Source organism: Hyperoodon ampullatus (genome assembly GCF_949752795.1).
Source record: "Hyperoodon ampullatus genome assembly, chromosome: 10".
Lineage (NCBI taxonomy): Eukaryota > Metazoa > Chordata > Mammalia > Artiodactyla > Ziphiidae > Hyperoodon > Hyperoodon ampullatus.
This window is the reverse complement of record NC_136923.1, coordinates 49,324,280-49,350,500: the sequence shown is the minus strand read 5'-3', so window position 1 is coordinate 49,350,500 and position 26,221 is coordinate 49,324,280. Positions and strand designations below refer to the sequence as shown.

The following is a 26,221-nucleotide window of genomic DNA, read 5'->3' as shown; positions in this document are numbered from 1 at the left end:
CCAACCCCCCTGGCCTAAAGGGAATGAGGAAACAAGTATCCAAATATTCTAGAACAGGAATGGGCAAACTACAGTCTGCTGGCCAAATCTAGCCTGCTGCCTGTTTTTATAAATAAAGTTTTACTGAGACACAACCATGGCCATTCCTTTACATATGTCTGCTGTTGCTCTAGCAACAGAGCTGAGCAGTTGTAGCTGAGACCATCTGGCCCTCAAGGCTGAAAATATTTACTGTCTGGCCCTTTACAGAAAAATCTGCCAACCTTACTCTAAAACAAGTAGAGTAAGGATTGGAGGAGAAGCTGGAGAAAGGATTTCAAAAAGAAAAGTGTATTCTCCAGGGAAAGCTGTGATGAAGACTAGGGTGTGGAAGGAGCCAGCATGGAAATGTAGTCCATGAGGCTGGGGAGGCCACTGAGTGTCCAGACTGCAAAGCCCAGGGCAGGAAACAGTCGTCTCCTGAGAGAAGGAGTTTAATCTCCTGTAAACAGAGAGGAATCGGAGATGATATCTTCTTTTTTTTTTTTTTTAGTTTATTTATTTATTTTTGGCTGCATTGGGTCTTCTTTGCTGTGTGCGGGCTTTCTCTAGATGCAGCGAGCGGGGGCTACTCTTCGTTGCAGTGCGTGGGCTTCTCATTGTGATGGCTTCTCTTGTTGCAGAGCATGGGCTCTAGGACATGCAGGCTTTAGTAGTTGTGGCGCACGGGCTTAGTTGCTCCACGGCATGTGGGATCTTCCTGGACCAGGGCTTGAACCGGTGTACCCTGCATTGGCAGGCAAATTCTTAACCACTGTGCCACCAGGGACGTCCTCAGAGATGATGTCTTCTTAGCTCTGTTTCCATTTTCCAGAATGGCTGCTTCCAGGTTTAAAAAAAAAAAAAATTGACAGGGATTTTCCAGTCAGAGGTCAAGGCTGGAAGGAGGTGGGAGAGACTGCTTCCAAGCTGGGTTGGGATTTGCCTGATTTAGGCAGCTTGTGTTTGCCCAGAGGGTTAGGGAGACGTGGAGAAGCAGGCAGAGGAGAAGTTGGAAAATTGGTAGTTTGGCCCATTGGCTTCAGGGAGAACCTGTACTCTTTCCACTTTGTACAGGAGAGATATTTTTTACTTGTTCCTGGAAACTATGCTGTCAGCTAGCATTCTGAGGCTACAGACTGCCCCCGCTTCTGCCCCCGCTTCTGCCCCAGAGAGATGTTTTTCAGTTCCTCAGGAAACAAAACTGTCACTTGCCCAGAGAGACGAATCCAGGTCCCAAGTGCAGGATCTCTGAGTTTCAGCTTCAGTCTCCAAGGTGGATGACACAGGTCTCTTGATTCCTTGCTGTCTTGATATTTTACCTATAAGACAACTTCATTCCCAGCCTGGGGAGGGTCTTGCCTAAGCCAAGGCTTTGCCAGGGCTTGGAATGCACAGCCACTTTTGTTCACACCATTACCCAAGTTAGGGGAGGCCATTAGGTTGAGGAATATTCCAGTAATCTATTTCTTTAAAATAAACTATCCCAAAATGTAGTGGCCTAAAATAACAGCAGTCATTCATTTTGTTCATGAATTTGAAATTTGGCAGGGCCTGGTCAGAGCAGCTCATCTCTGCTCCACATCATGGCAGCTTGGTGGGGCTGGGGGACCCATTTCCATGGTGGCTGACTTCTGTGGCCTTGAGGTGATGCTGCCGGTCAGTTTCTCTCCATGTGGGCCTCTCCATGGCTTCCTTGTAGGGTAGTAGCTATAGTCCAGGAGCAAATGCCCCAAGAGAACTCAGAGGAACCTCTAGTACTTTTGATGACTAGGCTTGGAAATTGCAAAGCACCACTTCTCTGTAGCCACAAATCCACCCAGATTCAAGGGGTAGAGTATTGACTCCATTCTCTGTGGGATGAATCTCAGAGTCACATTGTAAAGAGTGCAATGGGAGACATCGTGCATTGGTTTTCAGAAAGTACAGTTGTCTACACAGAGAGAGATTCATTTTGATTATCTCTCCATGGTCTTGTACTGCACTGTCCACTAGGGAGTCCTCATGGAGCTCACTCTTACCTCACTCTTACATCCATCATTGTCATTCACATTTGTTGGTGTAGACAGTGATGCACATTTGCTGGTGTAAGCAGTGATACCGAAAACAAGAACAGCGTAATAGCCACAAACTCCCACTCCCAGCTAAATGCTAATCTGGATTAACAAGAGTGTCACTAATGCTGTTATTTTCATTTTGTAAATGTGGAAATTGAGTCCTGGACTGATTTCTAAGCTTGTGCTTTATCTTCTCACTATAGTTTGTGCTTAATTTTAGCTGGTCAGTGTAAGCACTCAACTAATGTGTATCTGAGTGTGTGTGTGTATGTGTGTATATACACCCAGTTTTTGTGTGTGAGTGTGTGTATGGCAGACTCAGTGCTTGCCTTTGTTGGAAGGAAATTCAGCAGCACTGGAGGACTTAACAGCTAGAGAAGTTAGTTTCAGGGACAGGAAATAGAGAGCAGAGTACAAGGGAAAGTCAGACCAAGGACAGAGCTTGTAGCTGAGCAACAGTTCTTTGCTGGGGGGGCTACAGCTTTGGTGTTGACGAGCAGTATATTCTCATTGGCCCATGTTCCAATGGTCACCCCATCTCTCAGAGCATGTGGGGTCCTCCAGTGTGGCAGCTTCTACATGCTGGGGTCTGAGGGCAGGCACAGGGGTGAACAAGACCAATAGAGTCCTGGAGCATCATGATAAAATTAATTACTTACAATTGAGATGAGCTAGAAGGAAAAGTACATGAACTACAAGAACTTATGACAGAGCCCAAGCTCATCAGGGGCTCAGGGATGTGGTTTTGATTTGCTCATTGAAGGATGAGAAGACACATACCAGGTGAACCCGGTGGAGGCATTTGGGCTCGGCATGTGGGGAGGCCCTGAGGTGGGAAGTTATACGGCCAGGCTGAGGGGTGGCTGGCACAAGAGAGCCAGGGTGATGGAGCTGAGGAGGTCAGGCACCTGATCTTTTCAGAATGTGTGCCACGGGATGGCTGTAGGTCCCTTCCTCCTTGTCAGTTCTCACCTGCTCCCCACCCCACCGCACCCCACCTCCAAAGGCTGGAAGTCAGACTGTTTCTTGCCTGTAAAATGGGAGAAACACTTGTAAAGAGAAGACTGTCGCCAGGGGCAGAGCTGGGTTTAGTGAAGCCTAAAGCTTATATGATTTGGGAGGAGAGCTTCTCTTGGGGAAAATCAAGTAACATCATGAATAGAAAGTGAGGTGCAAGGCCCCGGTGGGAGCATTGTCAGTGAAGGCCCTTCAGCCTGAAGTTTCATCAGCTTGGCGGTAAAGTCACCTTTGGTGTTTCTCCTCATTTCTAACCTCGGAAAGCCTTCTTTTCCCACCTGAGATATTCATGCAGACCTCACATCCACTTATTCCTGTTTTCTCCTTGACTGAGGTGGCAAATAAATCACAAATGCCCCCTATTAAAATCTCCTGGAAATTTGGCTCTCTCTTTGCCCCCAGTGTTGTCCAAAAGGACATGGGAATGTCCTTTTTTTGCTCAAGACTTTCATGAGATTTTCCCCCACACTCATGGCAGGGAATGTTGGCTGGGACATATTATTCTTTTGGAAATGTGACACAGGGATATGAATTTCCATAAGCAAAGTTACTCTGCCTGGTTGGGTCTAGACTGTTCGTTGGCCAGCACGTTTGCTGGAGTACACATGTACGCTCAGAGAAGCTGCCTGGACTTGTCTTGTGGGAGGAGAATGAATCACCTGGAACTATGTTCTCTGTATGTGTTAGAGGGGGACCCACAAATATGAGTAGTGATGACAGAGAAGTTGAATAGTGAATAAATGACAACTGAAAAACGGCCACAGGCTCTTCTCTCCAAAATGCCACCAAAGTGATCAAAGACATCTAACTAGTGAAGAGTCTCTGTCAGTGTGGACTCAGGAAGCCTGCTGTTCACAGATTAGAGACATCAGAGAGATTGAGACCAGAGGAAAGGACAGACAAGCCCACCGGGTACCAAAGAGAGAAAAAACTGTAGCTCCTCCCCAGAGCCGCTCCTGATTCCTGGCTGCCCTCCACAGGTAGGCCCAGCTCAGGCACACGCTGCAAGCCCCCTAGAAAGATGTTGGGTGTGGCATAGTGAGCTTTAGGCCCCAGCACTGGGTGGAGGCCCTGGAGGCCCAGGAGGCCCAGCCTTGGTTAGAGAAAGGACACTCCATCCTGATAGCTACTGGCTGCCCCGCCGAGACAGGATCCCTTCAGTTGGCTGTGGTGCCCTTGGCCTCAGAGCCTAATTGCCTTTGACTTTCCCCTTTGGAATTAAAAATTATAGTATGAACCCCTCGTTCAGGCAGAACCCATATCAAATACGGATTTTCTGCCTCACCACGACAGTAGAGGGAAATGACCAGACTGTAATCTAAGAGTTCTTGACTCACATGGGTTATTATTCATTCCGATCTGAGAGCATTTAAAGATCATCTCAAAGATGGGAAGAACACCTACCGTGTACCTTTCTTGAAACAACTATTTGTAGAAGCACTTGAGCAGCCTGAGAAACGAATCAGACAAGGGGTGCCCTCTGTGGTCAAGGCCACACCCCTGACTTGGGTTTCCTTGTTAACTGCTGAGGACCCCTCGCCCTGCGGGAGCTGGCTCCATGGGGGTGGGGGACTTACCCGAATCGTAATAGGGGCCGGGCAGCCGCGCGGCCGTTAGCGCGAGACTCGGAGCGCAGACAGAGGTTAGAGGTCCCTCCTCGCGGCGGAGAGTGTGGAGACAGGCGGATCGCGACCTTCTCCCCGGGGCCCTTCAGGCTCTTCGGCCTCCGCAGGCGGGTGAGCTGGGGGCCCGGGAACAGGCCGAGGGCTGTGTCCTGCAGGGCTCCAGAGCCCTTGTCACTGGGCCCCGGCCTTGAGGCAGCGGCGAACCTCTCCCCCATGCCCACCTCCGCGACCTAATGGCGGCGGTGGTCACCCTGGGTCGCAGTCGGCGGAACCTGGCCCCGAGTTGGGCGGCCTAAGGAGCCTGAGGGCCGTCTGGGTCCTGGGCGCCTGGCTCCCTCAGCGATGACGGCTGGGCGGGGTCTGGGGACCTGGCCCTGAGGGCGCCGCCAGCTGAGATCTGTCTCCTCAGCCGGGCTGGGCACTGGCTGGAGGACTCGGGCTGGGTGCTGGACCGGCGCTCCTGGGCAGGGTGACCGGCCGGCGCAGGGACCCCTCCTCTTTTCTTTTTTTTTTTTTACAACTTTATTGGAGTATAATTGCTTCACAATGGTGTGTTAGTTTCTGCTTTATAAAAAAGTGAATCAGTTATACATATACATCTGTTCCCATGTCCCTTCCCTCTTGCGTCTCCCTCCCTCCCACCCTCCCTATCCCACCCCCTGTGCTATGTGGCTGCTTCCCACTAGCTATCTACCTTACGTTTGGTAGTGTATATATGTCCATGCCTCTCTCTTGCTTTGTCACAGCTTACCCTTCCCCCTCCCCATATCCTCAACTCCATTCTCAAGTAGGTCTGTGTCTTTATTCCTGTTTTACCCCTAGGTTCTTCATGACATTTTTTTTTCTTAAATTCCACATATATGTGTTAGCATACGGTATTTGTCTTTCTCTTTCTGACTTACTTCACTCTGTATGACAGACTCTAGGTCTATCCACCTCATTACAAATAGCTCAATTTCGTCTCTTTTTTTTTTTTTTTTTTTTTTTTGCAGTACGTGGGCCTCTCACTGCTGTGGCCTCTGCCGTTGCAAAGCACAGGCTCCGGACGCGCAGGCCCAGCGGCCATGGCTCACAGGCCCAGCCGCTCCGTGGCACGCGGGATCCTCCTGGCCCGGGGCACGAACCCGCGTCCCCTGCATCGGCAGGCGGACTCCCAACCACTGCACCACCAGGGAAGCCCTCGTCTCTTTTTATGGCTGAGTAATATTCCATTGTATATATGTGCCACATCTTCTTTATCCATTCATCTGATGATGGACACTTAGGTTGCTTCCATCTCCGGGCTATTGTAAATAGAGCTGCAATGAACATTTTGGTACATGACTCTTTTTGAATTATGGTTTTCTCAGGGTATATGCCCAGTAGTGGGATTGCTGGGTCATATGGTAGTTCTATTTGTAGTTTTTTAAGGAACCTCCATACTGTTCTCCATAGTGGCCGTACCAATTCACATTCCCACCAGCAGTGCAAGAGTGTTCCCTTTTCTCCACACCCTCTCCAGCATTTATTGTTTCTAGATTTTTTGATGATGGCCATTCTGACTGGTGTGAGATGATATCTCATTGTAGTTTTGATTTGCACTTCTCTAATGATTAATGATGTTGAGCATTCTTCTTAACGGGGCCTGGACCTCGGAGGGCGAAAGTTGAGCCTTGGGATCTTGCCCCTTCTTGTCAGAACAGAGACTAACATTTGTTTGGTGGACGTTTACAGGAACATCGTGACCCGACCTCAGGAACAACGGATCTGACACCAAGAAGCTTCCAACAATTAACCCCGCCCCTCCCTCACCTTTCCTGTAAAAGGGCTTTGCTGAAAGCTTTCAGGGAGTTCAGGGTTTTTAAGGCATGAGATGCTGACTCCTTTCAGGGCCCTGCAGTAAACCTTTGTCTGCTCCAAACTCCGATTTCTGGTATTGTTTGGCCTCACTGTGCCTCAGGCACATGGGAAGAATTCCCACTGATTTGGAAGGAAGTGGTTGGCTGTTATTTACTTATTTGCCACTAACCCTGTTTTGCTCTTCCTCTTGTGTCTCCCTCACAGACTGTGTTTGAAAGGAATTGCCGATCTGAGGACTGTGCCGCCGACCTGCAGCTTCAGGGTCACCTGTTACTCTCCAGGTGAGTCAGTGCCCCCTTCTTGACTTTGTTCTGGGAAGCTGTTTGTCCTGACTTCAGGCCCAAAGTCTGCATGTGCAGATTTCCCCACCGAAGAGGGTAAATAGAGGTGGGTTTAAAACGAAAAGTTGCAGTTTAAGAAAATGTATATTATACTGTAATTTTAGCAACAGGTATTATTTGGGGGAATAGTTTGGTTTTTGTTTTGTTTGTAGTCTCACATATCTCACAATTAGAGTTTTGTATTTCTAATTTCCCTGAGTATTGGTGATGTGTGTGTGTGTTGGGGGGTGTATTTTATTTTTAATGTAATGTTTTTTAAATTATTTTATTTTATTTTTGGCTGCGTTGGGTCTTCGTTGCTGCGTGCAGGCTTTCTCTAGTTGCGGCGAGCGGGGACTACTCTTCCTTGCGGTGTGCGGGCTTCTCATTGCGGTGGCTTCTCTTGTTGCGGAGCATGGGCTCTATGCATATGGGCTTCAGTAGTTGTGGCACATGGGCTCAGTAGCTGTGGCTCACGGGCTCTAGAGTGCAGGCTCAGAAGTTGTGGCTCACGGGCTTAGTTGCTCCGCAGCATGTGGGATCTTCCCGGACCAGGGCTCAAAAACGTGTCCCCTGCATTGGCAGGAGGATTCTTAACCACTGAGCCACCAGGGAAGTCCTGAGGGGTGTATTTTAGGTTTACTCATTGTATTAAGTTGAGCCATGTGAAATTGCCAATATTTAACTGTTTGGGACAACCCCTATGATTCAGTTTATTATTATATAAAGGAATACGGGAACTACTATAAAGGTTCTTTTTATTTTTTTCCCCACACTTAAAGCGTTGTGCTTTAACAACAAATAATGGTTCTGTGGCAGGAGCAGGTGGAGGAGAGGGGCAGCTGTCCTGATCCAGGGGACAGACAGCCAGTCTCCTGGAGCAGGGCTTCCTCCTACAGAACGTGAACCCTCAGCTAAAGGTGAACCTTCCATAAAGGCCTTCTGTTTTCTCTCTGCCAACCTGTTATTTCAAACTTCTTGAAGGTGCTGGTCCTGAGTCATTTAACCACATTTCAGGGAATGGGTTCCTTTCGAGACAATTCCTTCTGAGAGATTGTTTTAGCCTCCTTGCTATTTATTTATTTATTTATTTATTATTTTTTTTTTGCGGTACGCGGGCCTCTCACTGTTGTGGCCTCTCCCGTTGGTGGAGCACAGGCTCCGGACGCGCAGGCTCAGCGGCCATGGCTCACAGGCCCAGCCGCTCTGCGGCATGTGGGATCTTCCCAGACCGGGGCACAAACCCGTGTCCCCTGAATCGGCAGGCAGACTCTCAACCACTGCGCCACCAGGGAAGCCCTCCATGCTATTTATTACCATTTCTCAGAAACAGTCATCAGTGTTGATAGGTATCCTCTAAAATGCCATACTGTGTGTCTTAACTGTGAGAGTTAAGTTTGGGTGGAATGAAAGAAATATCCCATCACGAACCAGTAACTACACTAGGACACCTTTACTTCTGTTGATAAATAACCTGTTATTCATCAAAGGAAAGTAATAGTAAGAATTCTTTTTTTTTAATATCTTTATTGGAATATAATTGCTTTACAATGGTGTGTTAGTTTCTGCTGTATAACAAAATGAATCAGCTATACGTATACATATATCCCCATATCCCATAAGATTCTTTTTCTTTTGTTTACATTTATCGAGGGAAAGGTGACGTAACCGCCCCCTGTCCGCCCCTCCACATACACACAGATGCTCTTCCAAACCTCTTAAATATTAATTAGCATTACTTTTACTTAGGACTTAGTGTAGTAGATTAAAGTAGCACATGTTGTGCCAAGCTTAGAAAATTATTTCAAACTGATAACTGGGTATTGGAATTGTTTTAACATTAGTCAGAATGACCTCCTGGGATTATGAGAGAAACCAATTCTAAAGAAGGTTCATAAGTTATCAGATCATGACTTTAGTTTTAGAAAGGTCTTCCAAAAAGTGTTTTAGGGGAAAAGTAACATGAAACAAAAATACGTGGATTTGTTTTATCTTGAGGCAGACTGTAAATGGTGGAAACTTATTTTGGATTGTAGAAAACTTCATGCGTTGGGAAAATGTTCACTTGCTCTAAGGTTAAATATTAGAAGAGTCCTGATGTTCTTGCTGCCCATTAGTGGACGGTCAAATCCATCTGTATTGCATTGTACTCTTCATATGTTAAAATATAAAACTCGAGGCTCATGGTCAGTAAGGCACCTTTTCCCTAAAGCTGCCTCCACTGCCTTACCCTGGCCTCTCAGGACTGTTCTATTCTCTGGGCCCAGTAATCAATAATATGGGAACAACTGGTGTGGTGGCCAGGGCCCAGACTCCCGTATGTATCAGCTAGCTAGAACCACAAGAAAGTGCTGTATAACAAACTAGGCAAAACTCAGTGGCTTAAACCAGCAATCGTTTATTCTCCGGGAACTGCAGCTCAGCTGAGAGTTGGCTGGTCCAGGCTGGATTCAACTGGATCTTGGTTGACTTGCTTATGCATCTGGGGTTCAACAGAGGGTAGGTGGATCTCAACTAGGCTCAGATGACCCAGTTCAGCTCTGCTTCATGTGTCTTTCACAGTCCTGCTGGAACCAGTGTCCTAGCCTAGGTGTATTCTTCTCATGGCATGGCACCGGTGCAAGAGGGCAAGCAGAAACATGCGATAACTCTCAAGGCCTAGGTTCAGAGCTGGTGCGTTCTTACTTCAGCCTTATTCCACTGGTCACAGCAAGTCATATAACCAGTCTCAAAGTCAAGGGACTGGGAACTATTATTCTGTGCCCTTTTAGTGAGGAGAACTGCAGTCATACAGCAAAGGAGGCAAATTTAGGGAGGGGTGAAAATTGGAACCATAACGCAATCTATTATACCATGTAAAGAACAGGGTCTCTGTGTCGCTTTCCTGGTGCCTTATAATTTTCAGGACTATTTCAGCCTTTCTTGCAATTCCATCTTCCTACAACTCAGACATGAGACCTAGAGATTGCGGGAGGAGATTTTCCAAATCTCCGAGGTAACGTCCTTGGACCAAAGCTCTGAGCATCTCCCTCGGATGAGTTATTTCCCAGGAGGCCCCTTGGTCTCTCAAAATAGCCTTTCGGCTGGATCCCCCATTAAACAAACCTTCATTATACTCTTGGGTCCATAAATGTCCCCAAGGGAGCCATCAGAGAAACATTAACTTGTAATTGGCTAAGTAGAGATACAAAACCAAGCCCAGGGTTTAAATTACTTTGAATTTTCCAGATCTTTGCACAGAGCCAGGCACAGAGAGAGAGAAGGCACAGTCAGTAAACTGCTCATGGAAGCTGAGGTCTGAATTTGGTTGACAAAGGAAGACTTGGTAGCTTGAACCAGAAGTGAGCTGTTTTGGTTATCATGTAACTTTCTTGATTCATTACTGCCAGGGATGGGATGTACATTTCTTTATTGTTCAAGTCAGGGAAGAAATGTGGGCCCCGCTCTCCCAGGATGCCCAGTGTGGTGGGAGAGGACAGCTGGGTGCTGTCAGTGCCTGGTCAGTGCTGGAAGAGAGGTAGATGAGTCATCATGGGGCCTTGGAATAGCTTCCAAGAGGAGGAATTAAAGGCAATGCGTCCAGACATTAGGGGCAGAGGGAAAATGTGAGCAGAGGCACAGAGGCGTGGAGGGCAGGATTCCCATGCAGATCTGCAGGCATCTGGAGTGAAGGTCAGGAGGTATTTTTGCCATGAGCTTCTCTGCTGTAAACAGCTTTGCTGCAAGAGTTTTTGCTGCAGGCATTTTCACCATGTAACTAATTGGCTATAAGGCAATTCTCCTGTAAAAGATAAAAAATAAAAGAGCATCATTAAACAGGACATAATGAAACATGAAAAATGAATAACGAAGATTAAAAGACTTTATTGCAAAATAAAAATATTTGAATACATTTAAAATGTGATTCGTTTTCCCGTTCAGCATCGCACTTTTTCTTTTTTTGCTAAGATTTCTTCCTCCGTTAAGAGAGGGATCAGTTTCCAAATACTGAGATGCACATTTGTAACTGAGCTTTGTGTTGTGAAAGCCTCTATACTGTTGTGTGTTCCTGGCATCTTGTCACATGTTCATTGATAGATGTTCCGAAGTTCATGGGAAACGTGGGTTCAACTCTCCACCTTCAAATATCTTAAGGATTTGCAAACTGATATGTTATTATTTTCTAGTAGAGTATGCAGTCTGGCTTTACCCTCTCTTATTTCATAGTTCCAGTAAGTTTTATCACCATGTTTCCAATCAAGTCGACATATGTAGTTGTTATCATCTACCGCTTTAAGACTGCCTGTCTCCTTGTCACCATGTAGAGTGTTATGAGTGCTAAGATTTATGTAGTATAAATCAACCAGTTCTTTTATCTTTTATGGCAAAATTGCCTTATGCTCAATTAGTTATGTAGCAAAAATATTTGCTGCAAAAATGCTTGTGGCAAAGATGTTTATGGCCAAAATACTGAACACAGGCCGGGAGAACACAGTAAGAGATGAGAGAGAGAGAGAGAGAAACACTATATTGTGAGACACCTATGAGTTTGGGTTTCATCCTGAAGCCAGTGGAGGTATAGCAGGATTGTAGCATGAATGGATTTAACCTAATAAGAATGCAGGTAGGCACACTGAAGGGGTAGGGAGAGAGGAGTGGGGGTGGGGATTGAGATTTAGATGGTGTGGGTCATTGGGTTCTCTATTCCACTGAGTGAAAGTACGGTCCAGCTTGAGTTTTGAGTCAGTTACTCTCTCTAGCATCTCAGTTCCTGGATCCCTGGCTCAGGTCCATGGAGTGGCTGCCCTTGGTCTCAGTGCAGGAGCACCTTGGGTAGTATTGGGCTTACGAGAGATATTGTGTTGCTCTCCACCGTGGTGCCTCCCCAAGGGCTTCAAAAGGACAATTTGGACAGAATTTTTGCCTTTCGTGCTATCTTTAGAGCCTAGCTCTCCTGTTGGCTGTCATCCACTCTACTATAAGGTTGAAGCCAAGGGGTAACAGAGAAAAGTCCCTCCAACAACAGGGTAGACAGCACAGTACAAGGTGTTGTGGTGGGAAGCAGCCAAAGTACCCATAGACTGAGGATCCTTTGTCTTGAGAAAACAGAGGGAAATATATCTGGGAGTGATTGGGTCACCTCGAGTGGCCAGGGATCAAGCCAGGAAATGCTGTCTGTGACTGGGACTCACAGATGTTTTTGTTTTTCTCTCCAGAGAGCATGAATTCTGGCAGGCCTGTTGTCTCTTAAAACAACCAACTCTGCAATTAAAAGTCTACAGTCTTTAATGGTCTTGAGCCTCGTTCCAAAACACGCCATTTCCAAAATGTCCAGGAATAGGGATGAAGCTGTTTAGTTTCTTTAAACAGGACTGAAAATTCCATTTGTAAAATGATGCGACTATGTTTTGTTTCATCTGTCTGACTACTCACAGTACCTAAGAATATACCACATGTGATTAAGATAAAGAAAAGAGAAATAAACACTATGGCAGTTAAGTTAAAAAATTTTTTTCTTTGTTGCATCCTATAGGAGACCAGTGGAAATTTCAGTGCCTTCTGGCTAGCCAACTCCAATAATGAAAGAACTCTTAAGGGAGGTGAAAAGGCACAGTAAGAATATATATGAAGTTGGAAGAACCATCTAGTGGCCACATATAATAGTCTTCTGGTTGTAGCCTTAGTAAGGCTATTTTTGTGGTGTGGGTGGGGGACCAAGTGCATTTCCTAAAACGCTTGGCTGGGAGATGGGTGGCTCCATCCATGAAAAACCAGCCTTCAAGAGGAGGATCACTATACCCAGAGCGCCATTTAGAGTTTGAAACAAATTGTTCACCTTCCTAAAAATGGTACAGTGACCAAAATCATCAACTGCATAGCTTAGGGTAGAAGTAAAGTTGTCTTCTTTTATGAAAGGGAAGAGACGCCTGTTTATTGAGTTCCCATCATGTACTAGGTACCCTATACTAGGACTCCAGGTGCTAGAGTCCACTGTAGTGTCTGCACAACTGCACAGCCTCGGGCAAGTTGCTGCACACCTCTGTGCCTCTGTTTCCTCTTCTGTAAAATGGGAGAAATAATAGCAACATATTATTAAAGTTGTTTTGAGTACTTAATGAATTAAAACATATTTAAGTGCTTCCAAAAGCTTGGCTTATAGTAAGCACTCAGTAGATGAGAGCTAGCATTATTATTTCATTTAATCCGGTCAGTGACACTAAGAAGTAAGTATTATTACACTCTTTTTAGTGTGGAGGACGCAGAGGCTTAGGGAGGCAGGTGACTTGCTCAAGGACTCATGGTGGTCGGGGCTGGGGGTGGGGATTAAAGCTGGGAGTGTCCAATTCTGCATCCTGCTCTCTTCCGGTACACTGGCCTCAGTTGCTGAGGCTGGCTCTGGACCAGAAGGACCAAGGCTGGGGAGCTGGGGGAAGAGTCAGTCCTCCTCTGTGTGAAAAGCCCCAATTCAGAAAGGAGGTGGATGGGTAAAAAAAATCCATCCTCAAAGATGCCTCCCATCCATCCCCAGTCATGCTTCCCCTGTGCTGTCTGACATGTGAGGTGCTGTTCAAAAGCTTTTCTCACTGGAGACCACAGACACCAGTCCTGCTGGGCCAAAATGGTGGTCCAAGCATCGAGTCAGGATATTCTTAATACATGTAGGCTGGATTTTTCTCTCCTTGGAGGGCCTCAGATTTGACCGTGAGCTTGTGGCTGGCATGTCAGCAGTTTCCTCAAATGTAATATCATCACTATTATTATTATTATTTTATGAAGGAAGATGAGTGGGAGCTGATCAGAATCTTGGAAAACTTTTGCCCTCACCAGAATATTAGCCATGTGATTCATTATTTTTTTTCTTTTTCCTCCACTGTCTTTCTAAAATCTGGGACAAAAAAGTGCAGAAGTTTGTTGATCGGGAACAGCTGGCTTTTGTAGTGGCTGTTTCTGGAATCTCTGGAAATAGGAATGTTGTTTTTCGAAGGTATGTTCTTGAAAGAAAGGTGAAATGCTCCAATGAATAGAACCTTGTGAATGAGAGTAGGATTCCTCATCCTCACTCTCCTCTCTCCCTTGCTCTGATGGGGGTTCCCTAGGGAGGCAGTAGGTGTCTCCCCCACATTTCAGGATCACATCAAGGATGAATGGGTGTGTGGGTGGTCCTTCTGTTGGAGTTACCTAGGCGGAGGGTGAGATGTAACCCCTGGGAAGGTGACCAACAGAGTAAGGCAAACAAAGAGCCATTCACACACTGGAAGAGGTATTGAAGAGTGCAGTACTTTTCCAGAATACTTCTACTCAACTGACAAGAAGTGATACACTGCTGGTGTATTCATTTATATGGCAAATATCGATGGAGCACTTGCCATGGATGTACCAGGCTTGGTGAAAACAAATAGGGACAAACTACTGCACACTATGCTCTTGGTCTAGAAGGGGAAACACACATGAAAACAGTAATTATAATTCACTGTGATCACTATAATCATGGGAACATGAGGGAGTTCCCTGGAAGCACAAGGGAAGAGGCCCACCCTGTCTCCTGTGTATCAGTTAGTTATTGCTGTGTAACAAATCACCCCAAACTTCACGCCATGGAAAACCCACCATTTATTCAGCTCCAGATTCTGTGGCTCATCTGCTTCAGTCTTCTGGGCTCCATGGGCTCCCTCATGGACCTGCAGCCAATTTCACGTTGGCTAGGTGTCTCTGTTTGGGGGTCCAAAATCTAGAACATAGTGCACAAGGCCTCATGAGACCTGTTATAGAGCTGGTCTGTTTTCACTTTTTGCCACATTCTGTTAGCCAAAGCAAAGTCACAGGGCCAGCCGGATTCAACGGATGGGGAAATAAACTCTGCTTACTGCTGGGAGGAGCTATGTGTCATAAGACAAAGGATGTGAATAGAGAAAGGCTACCTATCAGCCCATCATACCCCGCTGCTGCAGGGGATACTGGATCTTCATCCTGCAGGGAAATGCTAGGGAATGGTGGGAAGCACACAGCTTAAAATTATTGCCTCTGAGGGGTGAAGGGGCTGGGTTGCTTGTACACCAGCTATGGAGAGTCATTGGTTGAGCACTGCTCTGGGTTTGGGTATGACCTTCCAGCCTGTGGCAGACAGCAGCTGGGTCTGGTTCTGAAGGAAGGTCCTCAGCTACAGAGATTCAGACACTGGCAGCTGGAAGTCAGCAAGATCATTTGAAACAGTCTGAGGTGGGTGGCAAGGGCGTGGACGACGTCTTCTACACCCACTTTCTCAAAGAATCTCAGTTGATGAATTCATTCTGGAATTTCCAGCAGGAGTGTCATACTACCTTTTGACACCACGGCTTCTTTCCACTAACTTGCGGGGAATGCTTTCTTTCCGCATTTCCAAACCCCTAACATTCTCCATTACTGTGGTAACTTGATTTCCTCTTGCATGTGTCTGCAACTTACTCCGTTTCCCCTTCTCTCCTGAGCAGCACTGTGTATCACCCACCTGCTGAAGGGCATTTGGCTGTAGTGAAAACCCATGAGCCAGGTACAGGGCTGGGAGCTTTGTTCCTGTTTTCCTGAGGATAGCAGCAATGGCAGGTGAGGGAAGTGTCCACGGCACATCCCAGGCAGAGAGGATCAGGCCTCTGCCCGCTCCATCATCCCAGGAGGGACCTGGGTAGAGCTGGGCCAAGCAGCTGTGCTGCTTTGCAGCCCTGGCTCCAGCCCAGCCCCAGGAGGAGCGCAGACAGCGACTCCACTGTCCTACACAGTAACTCAGGCGGGATGGAAAGAAGCCCAGCTCGAAGCCTCTTCATGGTTGGTGGTTCTCGTGGATTTCAGATGCAGAACAAGAAGCTGATAGGCAGGGATTTGAGTCACTTCTGAGGTCAGAAAGAAAGGTCAGTAGCAGTGGCAGGAAAGAAAACCTGCTGGGAGGTTCCTGAGGCCAAGTCCAGTGTTCTAGCCATTAGACCTGTGGCCTCTGTCTTTAAATAGCCTGTTTCTTGTTCCCACTCTGACGCGCTGCTTACTCGTTGGAATGACTTTGGGGAATACCCTCCTATCTCCAGGAGGATCTGATTTGTAGTTTCCTAAAGGGTGGACCAGCCTTGGTGTGAGGCCCTACCACACATGAGCAGCAGAGATCCATCTCAATGAATATTGGGTTTCAGGGAGAGCTCTCCCCCTGCTGAGCAGACACTAACCAAGATTTTCCATCTGGATGGTAAGAGGATGGGGAATCTGTAGAGGAGCCTTGAAGACAGAGCTGAGGGGTAACCATGGCGACCATAGAAGAGGCTGGGACCATGCTCACAGCTCCCTCCGCAGCCACCCAGGAAGGCTGGATCTACCTCACAGGTGTACCTAAGAAAATATTATTTGCTAATGTTTTCCTTGGCTTCCAAATAGAGCCAACCATCAGAGGTTTTATGCGTAAGCATCTTTTCAGCAGGGCCAAAATGATATGGCTGTCGTTTTCCTTCTCGCTGGACATTCAACCTAAGAAAAGGATTTACCAAAAGAATGTAGCAAATGGATCGTTCACTTCTCTCAGATCAAGAGCAAACGGGGAGTCACATGCTGTTGGGGTTTTTTTGTTTTGTTTTGGTTTTTTTGCTAAGATTTTTGCAGTTTATTCTGTGTGACTGTGGTGTTGGTCTCTTGCCACAAACGCTAGACTCACCCATCCTGGGACAGACTTAGTTACTGGAAGAAAAGCCAAATTCCAAAGATGCACAGTTGTTTTGTTTTCTGAAGTAAATCTTCCCCCGCACATATTTTTCTTGCACATGCCCTCTTATTAGCATCTCTCCCAAATTTGTTTAGAGCCACCTGATACAACCTTAGGCAAATCAGAAAGTGGCCCTGCTTCTCTTGGTAGGTAGAAAACCAAAGACCACTTTGGCTTTCTCCCGAGAGGTCACTGCCCCTCCTCCCAGGGCCAAGGTGACAGGCTTAGGTAGAACATGAGCTGTCCATAAATCACCTCATTGCAATTGCCATGAGAGGGAAGGTACTAGGTAAAGAACTTCTAGATTTTATGAGCCTTCCTCCCTGACTCCATTCCAGGTGATCTTGATCCAAAAATGATGAGGCTGGGTGGAGGCTGTTGGTGCCACGCCCAGATCATTTTATGGTACAGGTGCCCCGTTCCCAGCTGCCATTAAGTGTCCCCTGCCAAGGCTCACAGCTGCCCTTCCTCTTATCTGGGGAAGGGCCCTTGCCTCATGGAAGTCACCTTGCCTGAGAGGTTACACCCATCCTGGGCAGCCCTCTCCAATGACTGCTGATTTAAGGTACAAAAAGCCAGCCTCTTGCCTCAAGTGCCAGTAACTCTATGCTGTGTTTTGTGCTCCAGAGCCCCCTGTGAATCAGGCCAAGGCTAGACTCTACCCAAGACCACCTTGGTCTTACTTGCTCAGACTCTTCCCCACTCCAGTCCTGCTTCCCGTGGCATCGCTCACAACCACCCGAATCCTTGCTGCCAGGGAACCCCACCTGAGATGCTGGAGAGCTCACACCTCACAATCTGTTCCTTCTCAGATCTCCTGGCCAGGAAGTCTGAATCTTTTTCAGAACCATGAGTTTCAAAAGGAGACCAAATTCAATGTATTTATCAGATATGAGTGGGGCAAAACAGTTGCCGGTGGGCTTTTATCTGCCCTCTTGGAATTGGAGGGTTTTTGGATTTTTAAAAACCAGGACTGTGGAGTGATGAGTAGGAGGTCCCTTCAGGGGGTGAGTGGGACTTTGTGTCTTTTAGGAATACTTCTGGTTGCTTCTTCCCCAGGACTTTGTTTTTAAAGAGGACTATCCAGATGCAGGGATAAAAGGAGAGGGGCCCCCTGTGAGATATAGCTTTCACTGCAAAATGTCCTCCCTGTGGGAGCCAAGGGCAGATACAGTCCTCAGGGCATAAAAGTCACAAGCTGCTCAAGTGAAGTGAGCAGCCTTCCCTGCCAGGAGCGCTTGCTGCTTTTTGAGAATGTTTACTGTGATAATGAGATTTGAACAAGAGGTAAATGCCATTGTTTCAGTCCACAATTGTGTTTCTTCAAGGGAAAAAAAAGACACATTTTTTAAGTTTTCATATATTTTAAATTTTATTTATTTATTTATGGCTGCATTGGGTCTTCATTGCTGCACGTGGGCTTTCTCTAGTTGAGGCGAGCAGGGGCTACTCTTCGTTGCGGTGTGCAGGCTTCTCATTGCGGTGGCTTCTCTTGTTGAGCATGGGCTCTAGGCATGTGGGCTTCAGTAGTTGTGGCACAGGAGCTTAGTTGCTCTGCGGCATGTGGGATCTTCCCAGACCAGGGATCGAACCCACGTCCCCTGCATTGGCAGGCAGATTCTTAACCACTGCACCACCAGGGAAATCCCAAGTTTTCGTATTTTTTTTCTGGAAGAAAATTGTTCTTTGTGTGGAAGAACATGATTCATTTAACCTCCTGAGCCAAGAAGGAGAAAATTCTCATTTACGCACCTCTCTGTCCAGCTTCCCCAGGTTCGTCGATTTTAAAGATGGCTCATGGTTAGACCTGGAAGAGTAGGATTGAGATGAAGGAAACCAACAGCAGTTACAAATCTCTTATTCTACACCTTTCAGAAATGCACATCTTCCCTTTCCTCCTGATGTTGGAGGCTAAGCATGCTGTCCATCCCTCCCTTCACCTGGCCTCTCATCATCATTGGTGACTCATCAGCACTGAGTTAGTCCCTCCCTCTCACTTGCCATAGGACACAGGTTCCTAACCTGAGGATATGGGTTCATATCCTCTTGGTGGTCTGCACTTTGAATTCATGGGGTCTGTGAATTTAGATAGGAAAACAATCACAGCTTTATTTTCACTAACTTCAAAGTAAAACTTAGCATCGTAGTCAATTGTCAATGTAGACGACAAAACAGAGTAACATTAGCAGGACCTGTGACTGTCACACATAGAAATCACCGATATTTTCACATCCAGTTACAATATTGCACATATTTCAAAATATCATTCACATTCATCTCTACTTCAAAGTTATGGTAGCTATGTGATCTACCACCAAATCTTATTATTCAGTGTTATTTTAAAAACCCATATTCATAAACCACGTATTTTTAAACATAATTATCACTGTATTTTTGTATAGCTGGTTTCTTTATAACTCTATTTTTCATTTTATGCATTTAAAAACATTTTGAAAAGGGGTCCATTCACTTCACTAGACTGCCTAGAGTATCTGGTGACAAAAACGGGTTAAAAACCCCTGTCTAGAAGTTTTCCCTGATTTGGGGAAAAGACACATGTTGGAGAAACAAACATTTTGCTCTGCTTACTGGAATAGACAAAAGATTTTTATTATAATATTCCAGAACTGAGACTTTCTTATAAGGCTGGTGTCATATTATTATACCTTTTTCTCTTTTTTAACATGGGGTCAAACTTAGAAACCGCTGTAGCTCCCAGCATCTGTGATACACTGGTGATGAAGTAAACATTCATTCCTTGTTTGGGTTTGTTAAAGACACGGGTAACTGTCTATCACAGCTTTGATGAGCTCAAGAAAGCCAACGCTTCAGGCCCAAAGCAGAGAAACTGGGCATCGTGGTGAATGTGGCAGCCACTTTGTGCACAAATGGGCACATATGTGGTTGTTTGAAGTGCTGCATCTGGAGTGTCTATTCTTCTTTCTACCTTTGGGGACCCAGGTGGGAAGAGCCACTTTCCTCTGGCCCCTATGACTGCTCACCTCACAGGAAGAAGTTTCCAAATCAGGGAGGCTTGTAATTTCAATACACTTTATTGTCTGTGACCATTTACATCCCCCATTTGGTTCTTGAGCTAGAAACAGGGAAAAATGATGGCCATGACAGAGTTATTTGCAGAGGGATCACGGTGGCCCTGCCGACTTGGGCTCTCTTGAGTTGTCTGGCCTGCCAGTGTCATGAAATGCAGGTTCGCTTCTTGCATTTTAAATGCATGGTGGCCGAGTTTAACGGGCGGTGTGTGTGGTGCAGGGTGGCACTGGGCCGCTGCTGGTCAGGTCATCCATCGCTGCACACAATCCCCGTCATGACATCAGACCTCTGGGCAGCCCGCAAATTTGGGGAATTCCTCTGCCCCCCAAAGTACTCTTTGTCTTTAATCCAGTTGTTACAGTGAGTGAACCTGATTTGTTCCAGATGTTGTAAGATTTAGTGATTCCGGAAACTACTCCTCAAGTCGAGGCTGATGAGGATTTGAATTCCTCTGTTTGCTGGAAACCAGCAATTCTTTTCACAGTTAAGCCGATGGGGCAAGAGGAGGAAGCCTAAGCTTCTTGGAGGGGCAGGGAGGGCCCTCAGGCTTCTCATGTCTGCCTTGTTAGAAAGAAGGTAGCCTTTGAAGCAAATACTGATTCTATAACTAAATGAGTTATTAAATGAGCCAGAGCTGGGGCCACATTGATGCTAGCAAAATCAGTGAGGATATAGCCATGTTATTTTTTTTTTAAGTAACACATATTTACATGAATGATCTGAATGTTGCTAAGCAAACCACTATTTTAGTTCAGATCACCTTAGTAAATACTTTCCTCTTACTTTATGAGCATAAGACCATCCAAAGGGGGTACGTATGAGGGAGATAGAGGTATTTCTGGTTTCACATAAGTGGTTTTCAAAGCAGAAATTCACTCCCAGGAATCATTTCCCTGACTCGCTGTAAACTTTAGTTGACATGCCTTACAGAGGTGCCCCGTGATCTCTGTCTGGAGTTAATAGCCATGTGGGTCTGTTTTGCCTGATTAGAAGGGATTTATAAAGCATGGCAAAATGTGAAGCACATCTCAAACTCTATGTATAATAGCCCACTGTTGGAGAAGGTTGAAACCTACACCCATACAGATAGCATATTCTGTTTAACAGTATTATTGGTTTATGCAGTTTTTGAGGATATAAACAATATGAATATTAAAGCTCCTTAAAGTTATGGATTTAAAACAAAAGCAGAAATTAATTAATGTAGATTGTTGCTGTTTAGATTTTTTAAAGTGTATTTGAAAGTAGACAAATGCCCAGATAGATGCTGGTGGGGGTCTGGGACAACCTGTGTAAGTGACCCAGGGATTCAGCTGCAGTCCAGCCAGGTGACTGGGGTGTGTATCCAGGGAAACCGAAGTCAGGAGGAGAAGCTGAGTGGTGACAGAGCTATGTGGGTTGGGCACACCTGAGAAGCAGGTGGGTCCCCGATGTGGCACTGAGTTTTGAACAAAGCAAAATAGGTTGCAGGGTATAAAATGAGGGGATCCTGAGCTGGTCGGTATGAGGATCATCAAATGGGTTAGAGCAGATGATTGTGGGATGAGGCTGTAAACCACAGGAAGTTTCCCCTGGCCTGGACTTATGTGGGGCCAGCTGTAGGATAACCACAGGACAAGATGAATAGCTGGGCAAAAGTAACAGCTCCTACCATTCTAGAGTATATTAAAATATAAAACAAGATTAGATTTGATTTCTTAAATCTATTCAAAAGTGTACATTTTAGGTACAGTATCTTTTTGGGGCATTTCTTGGTGATTCTTTTGACCAAAAAATATGTTTTTACCAAAAAAAAAAAAGTGATATCTTTTTTGGTGGTCTTAGTTAATAAAATAAATTCCTAAATGTTTGCCACAATAGCTAGAGCCTTCAAAATCAGGAAACTTTAATGACTTTTCATGGCAGTGAAAATTGGTATTTGGATTCTATATACTTTGATGTTTCAGTGAGTTCTACAGGAATAGGCAGTAAAACTAATTAAACTAAGTAACTAACTAACAAAGTAAAACTAAAATGAGCCAGCAATACAAAAACAATTCCCATCCCTGTAGGAAGGAGGAACTTTGGAGCTTACACTGGAACATTCCGTGGGGACTGAATCCTTTGTAGTCCCTTGCTGGAACTCGAGGTTTCCTTGTCCAGAGTTCCATCACATGAAAACTGGGGAAAGGATAGCTTCCCTAACTTATTGCAAGCTGAGAGTAAGGGACTAAGGATCTAAAAACATAGTGCATTTATCTGTTCCCCACCTTTCTTTGCTCTGTTCATAGGAGCCTGACTCTGAAAAACTACATTTCCCAGGCTCCTTTGCCAACAGACTTCCTGTTAAGTTTGGCCAATGAAAGCACTGTTGAGAGGTTGAAGGGAGGGAGAAAGAGAAGAGTCAAGGCATTTCTCCCCAACCCCACCCACTTCATGCAGCATCTCTGGTAATAGCTACATCCCCTCTGTGGTCTCAGCCTCTTCTTGGCAGTCCCAGCTCTGGTCACAACCGCCTCCCTCAGTCCCTCCAGCTTCATGGATAATAGTTACTTCTAAATCTCTGGTTTTCCTCATCTCCCCTTGTTTTCTCTTTTGTCTCTTCTAGCACCTTTGTTCCTAGTTCCCCGTTTTAATCTCTTCCAGTGAACTACCTGGCATGGACTCTGTTTTCCTAGCTGCACCCTGACTGATACAGTGTGTTTGAATCCTGGCACTGCCACTAGGTGAACTGGTACTACCACTAACTACCCAATAAGTTCCTAAGTCACTTATATCACTTGGTACTCAATGTCTTTGCAAAATAGGGAGGAGATTGCTCTGTAATCAATTCTGAAGTCCTTTTCAGCTTTAAAAGGCCATGAGTCTCTAAACTTTGATCTTATAAAAATGTGTGTATCACTCCACGTCTGACTCAGAGATGTTTTTATCATTTACTCCCCAGGACATGGCTTAGCCTTCATAATATTCTATGTGTACAGAATATGGTGAAGGCATTCCCAGTGGCTTCTTACCTCTAAAGGCTGATGTTGGCAGCTTTTTCCTTTCGTGACATACAAATGTTGGGATTTTGAGAATGGGTTTTTATACAGTTTTGTATAGATTGGTAAGGAGTTGCCTGTGTCACAGAGGCGAGGCCTCCAGTCTGGCTCTTTGAATGCAAGTGCTTCTGTAATGAAGAATCTCAGGGGCTTTGAAGCAACTCTCAGATGCAGCAGTAGGCTTGACTGTAAAAACTCTCATCCTGTAGAGGTGAACAGAGACTGAAGACCAATCACCATAATGACATTCTAGGACAAAGTGGTGTCAACACTTGCGCCTTGGAGGTATTGACAGCTGCCTTCCTGGGTTGGGAAGCCAAGGACAGCCCCTTACAGAGTGCCTGCCCTGCAAAAATGGGTTCAGAAATTTGTGCTTGCTGCCATTTGTGTCTTCTCTAATTGGTCCCTAGTCATTCTCCCCAAAGTGAATTGCACTGGTGAAGCTCAGAAATATATACTCCTCAGATTCAGCAAGGGTGGTGTGCTATGTGACTTACCTTAAGGTGCACTGGTTTAGGGCAGGGACAATATTAAAAATAGTTAACAACCTGCACAGCAGGCATACCTACCTTTTAGAAGCAGTCACAAGGCATAGACAACCAGAACAGTGCCCCTGGTGCAACCCACTGGCGGTCAGCCCTGGGTTAGGGGTGTGTTCAGTCACCCATACCTATGTTTCCTAGAACCATGGGAAGGAACGGAGACTATGGCACCTGAGGTGGATCCTTGTGACGGTGACATGAGAAGGAAAGTGAACAGGATGTGGATCACAAGGGGTGGAGTGGGGTTTCTTGAAGGCCTGGAGCCCCTTTCAGATGGTCAGAGATAACAGGATTAGCTGATCTGACCTTCCAGAAACAGGCCTTATTCACCAGGTCATAAAGCTGGCATAGGGCCCCACCACAGGCACTGTCAACGCTGTCAAATCCCTTTACCCTTATGTGCTGGCCTGGCGTCCGGCTCCCAGAACTGCATCTCTCTGCCTACTCTACCCACCGGGTAGCAGTCCAGGTAGCAGGCCAGAGGTGCTGGGAATAGATGCTCTTGCTTTCCCACAACATCCCTCAACCAGTGACTGGAGTCGGCACATAAATTCTTCCTTCATTGCACAGATGCGATAACTCAGGACATTCCTTATGGCCTAGATCTGTGTGGTTTGCCTCCTTTTTGCACCACATCACATGTCATCAATGAGGTTCCCCTTGCCCGGTGTACGTTTGGGGCATCACATTTTGGTAAAAGTCAAAATTATCTTCTAGGGCAGAAAAGTACATATGTGGGACACCTTTTTTTTTAATTTTACAATATTCATTACAGCATTTTATAAGCAAGTGAGTTTCAGGAGCTAAATATTATCAATTTTATGTCTTTAAATACTCAATTTTATTTTTACCCCAGTTCATTTTCCCTAGACCTCTACTTTGCAAGTAACATGAGCAAATCTGTGCCATTGAAAATTAATTACAGACAACCATATTATATGTTAAAAGTACAATACATAGAATTTGCTGAGAATCTAGAACAGTGCTGACCAATAGGCTTTAAACTTTCTGGTAGCCACATTGAAAAATTAAAGTGGAACTGGTGTGACAAATTTTATTTAGTGTATCAAAAATCATTTAAACATGTAATTAATACTAAAGCAATGATTGAAAATTTTAAATCCTTTTTTGTTTTATTGCACTAAGTCCTCGAAATCTGGTGTGTATTTTACACTAATTCAGACCTGCCGCATTTCCAGTGCTGAAAAGGCACATGTGACCAGTGGCTACCATATCTGACAGCACAGGTCTAGAACATACTGTGTTGTCTCACTTAGTAGATGAGAGAGCTGGGGTAATTATACACCAGTTCCCATCAGTCATTGTTTGAGGGCCGCTACAGGGAATGTCAGGGGCTTAATTCTTAGGCATTTAGCTGGCCTGCAGCAAAAGGTCCTCCGGCTGAAGATGGGGATGCTGGCAGATGGAATTGCAGCCTTGGAGGCTGTAGAGATAAGACGCCCAGGGGCAGGAGCAGAACCACCCATACATAGCCTACTACGTTTTGCAATACCTTCACTTTGGTGCCTTATTATTTATTAACAAATTATTTGCAACACACCTGGCATTGGTGACTCAAGATAACTTAAGTTTACTGGCCTAGAGGATAAACTCAGCACTCTGACATCCAAGGTCCATGGGAATCTGGACACAGCCTACACATTCTATCAATATTGTCCTCCTACCCATCTTATTGCTAAGAATGTCCTTTTCCTGCCTCTTTCCATGTTATTTCTGAGTCACTTCCATCCCTTTATCTTTTGTTTACTTTTTTCTCTGCCTGGAATGTCCTTCCTATTTGTCCCCCCATTTGCTCCTCATCCTTTAAAACGTGCTCATTTTCTACATCTCTTAGGGAACTTCTTACAGCAGCGTCAGTCTGCAGTGATTTCTTTGCTCTGGATTTCTCTTGCCTCTTATACTGCACCTGTTCTTTTGGCATGACTTGTCTTATCAGCTTCATGGTGCATCTCCTTCACATAGTAATTTATTTGGTGCCTTGTGCTCATATTCCTCATAGGAAGACATCTGATGAACAACCATGGTTTTATGTGGTTTTTTTCATGTTTGTAATTTTAAGCACTAAAAGTTGAAAAGCTATGATAGTTGTCAACAAAGTGCCAAGAGGGAGATTGTCCAACATAGCTGCTGAAGGCATCTGGAGTCATCCTGAATGCCTCCACCAATTTCAAGGAAAATTGTCAAGAGGAAAAATAAGCACTCACAATAGCTTTTGTAAAGAGATGACACCACCCAGTATTCTAAATATTCTAAATGGTAAGAAGGCAACTACAATTTCATTTCTCATCCTATACCCAAATAAGTTTTATGTAACTTTTATACCGTTTAGTTGTATTTTTATGTACTTTAGGAGCAATGGGCACACAGGGAGAATCACTGGCCCAGGAGTTAGGAGGGCTGCCTGGCTCTGCCACTATCTTCTGTGTGGCCTCAGGAAAGTGGTTAATTCTGGCCTTTATCTGCAAAATGCTGACTCAAATGAGTCCCCATCCAGCTGTCAAATTCCATTTCTGATTTTATGATGTCTGCTCATTTTTAAGACTAGGAATTGTTTATGATTTTAAATTACAGTGGCTATAATTTATGTCACTGCTTTTATGGCACATTGTTGAGGATATCTGTGATTTGTTGGATGCTGAATCCTTACTCAGGAACGCGGCCCCCGATTTTGATATTTCTCCTATGGGAGAACATGTTCTGCTTCACAGTGTCCTTTTTAATATGATTTCCATGAATGGAGAAACTAGTGTGTGTGGGTGTGGGTGTGGACAATCGATCTTAGCCAAATTTTTGTTGACAGGGCTATCATTCCATTAATTGTAGGATTCATGGTTCACTTCCTTGATAATACTTTGTGTAATATCCCTGATGGCCCTCCCCTAACCCCACTGTCCCTGCAGAATCCCTTCTTTGTCCTCTCATCGCATACAGGGTCTTGTAAGGGTCTCATAAGGATGTTTCCTTATCCCTAAGGGTCAGCACATAGCACATATTGACATTAACTTATGTCGCACATG

The 26,221-nt window shown here is 45.4% G+C and overlaps 1 protein-coding gene across 1 annotated transcript in view; it reads left to right on the top strand.

The window, feature by feature from the left end:
- ITGA9 (integrin subunit alpha 9) overlaps nucleotides 1–26,221 on the top strand; it is a 353,562-nt gene that overhangs the window by 191,287 nt on the left and 136,054 nt on the right. The window contains exon 17 of the mRNA XM_079713622.1: nucleotides 6,761–6,837. Coding sequence (XP_079569748.1) covers nucleotides 6,761–6,837 — 77 coding nt within the window. The remainder of the gene's footprint in view (nucleotides 1–6,760; nucleotides 6,838–26,221) is intronic.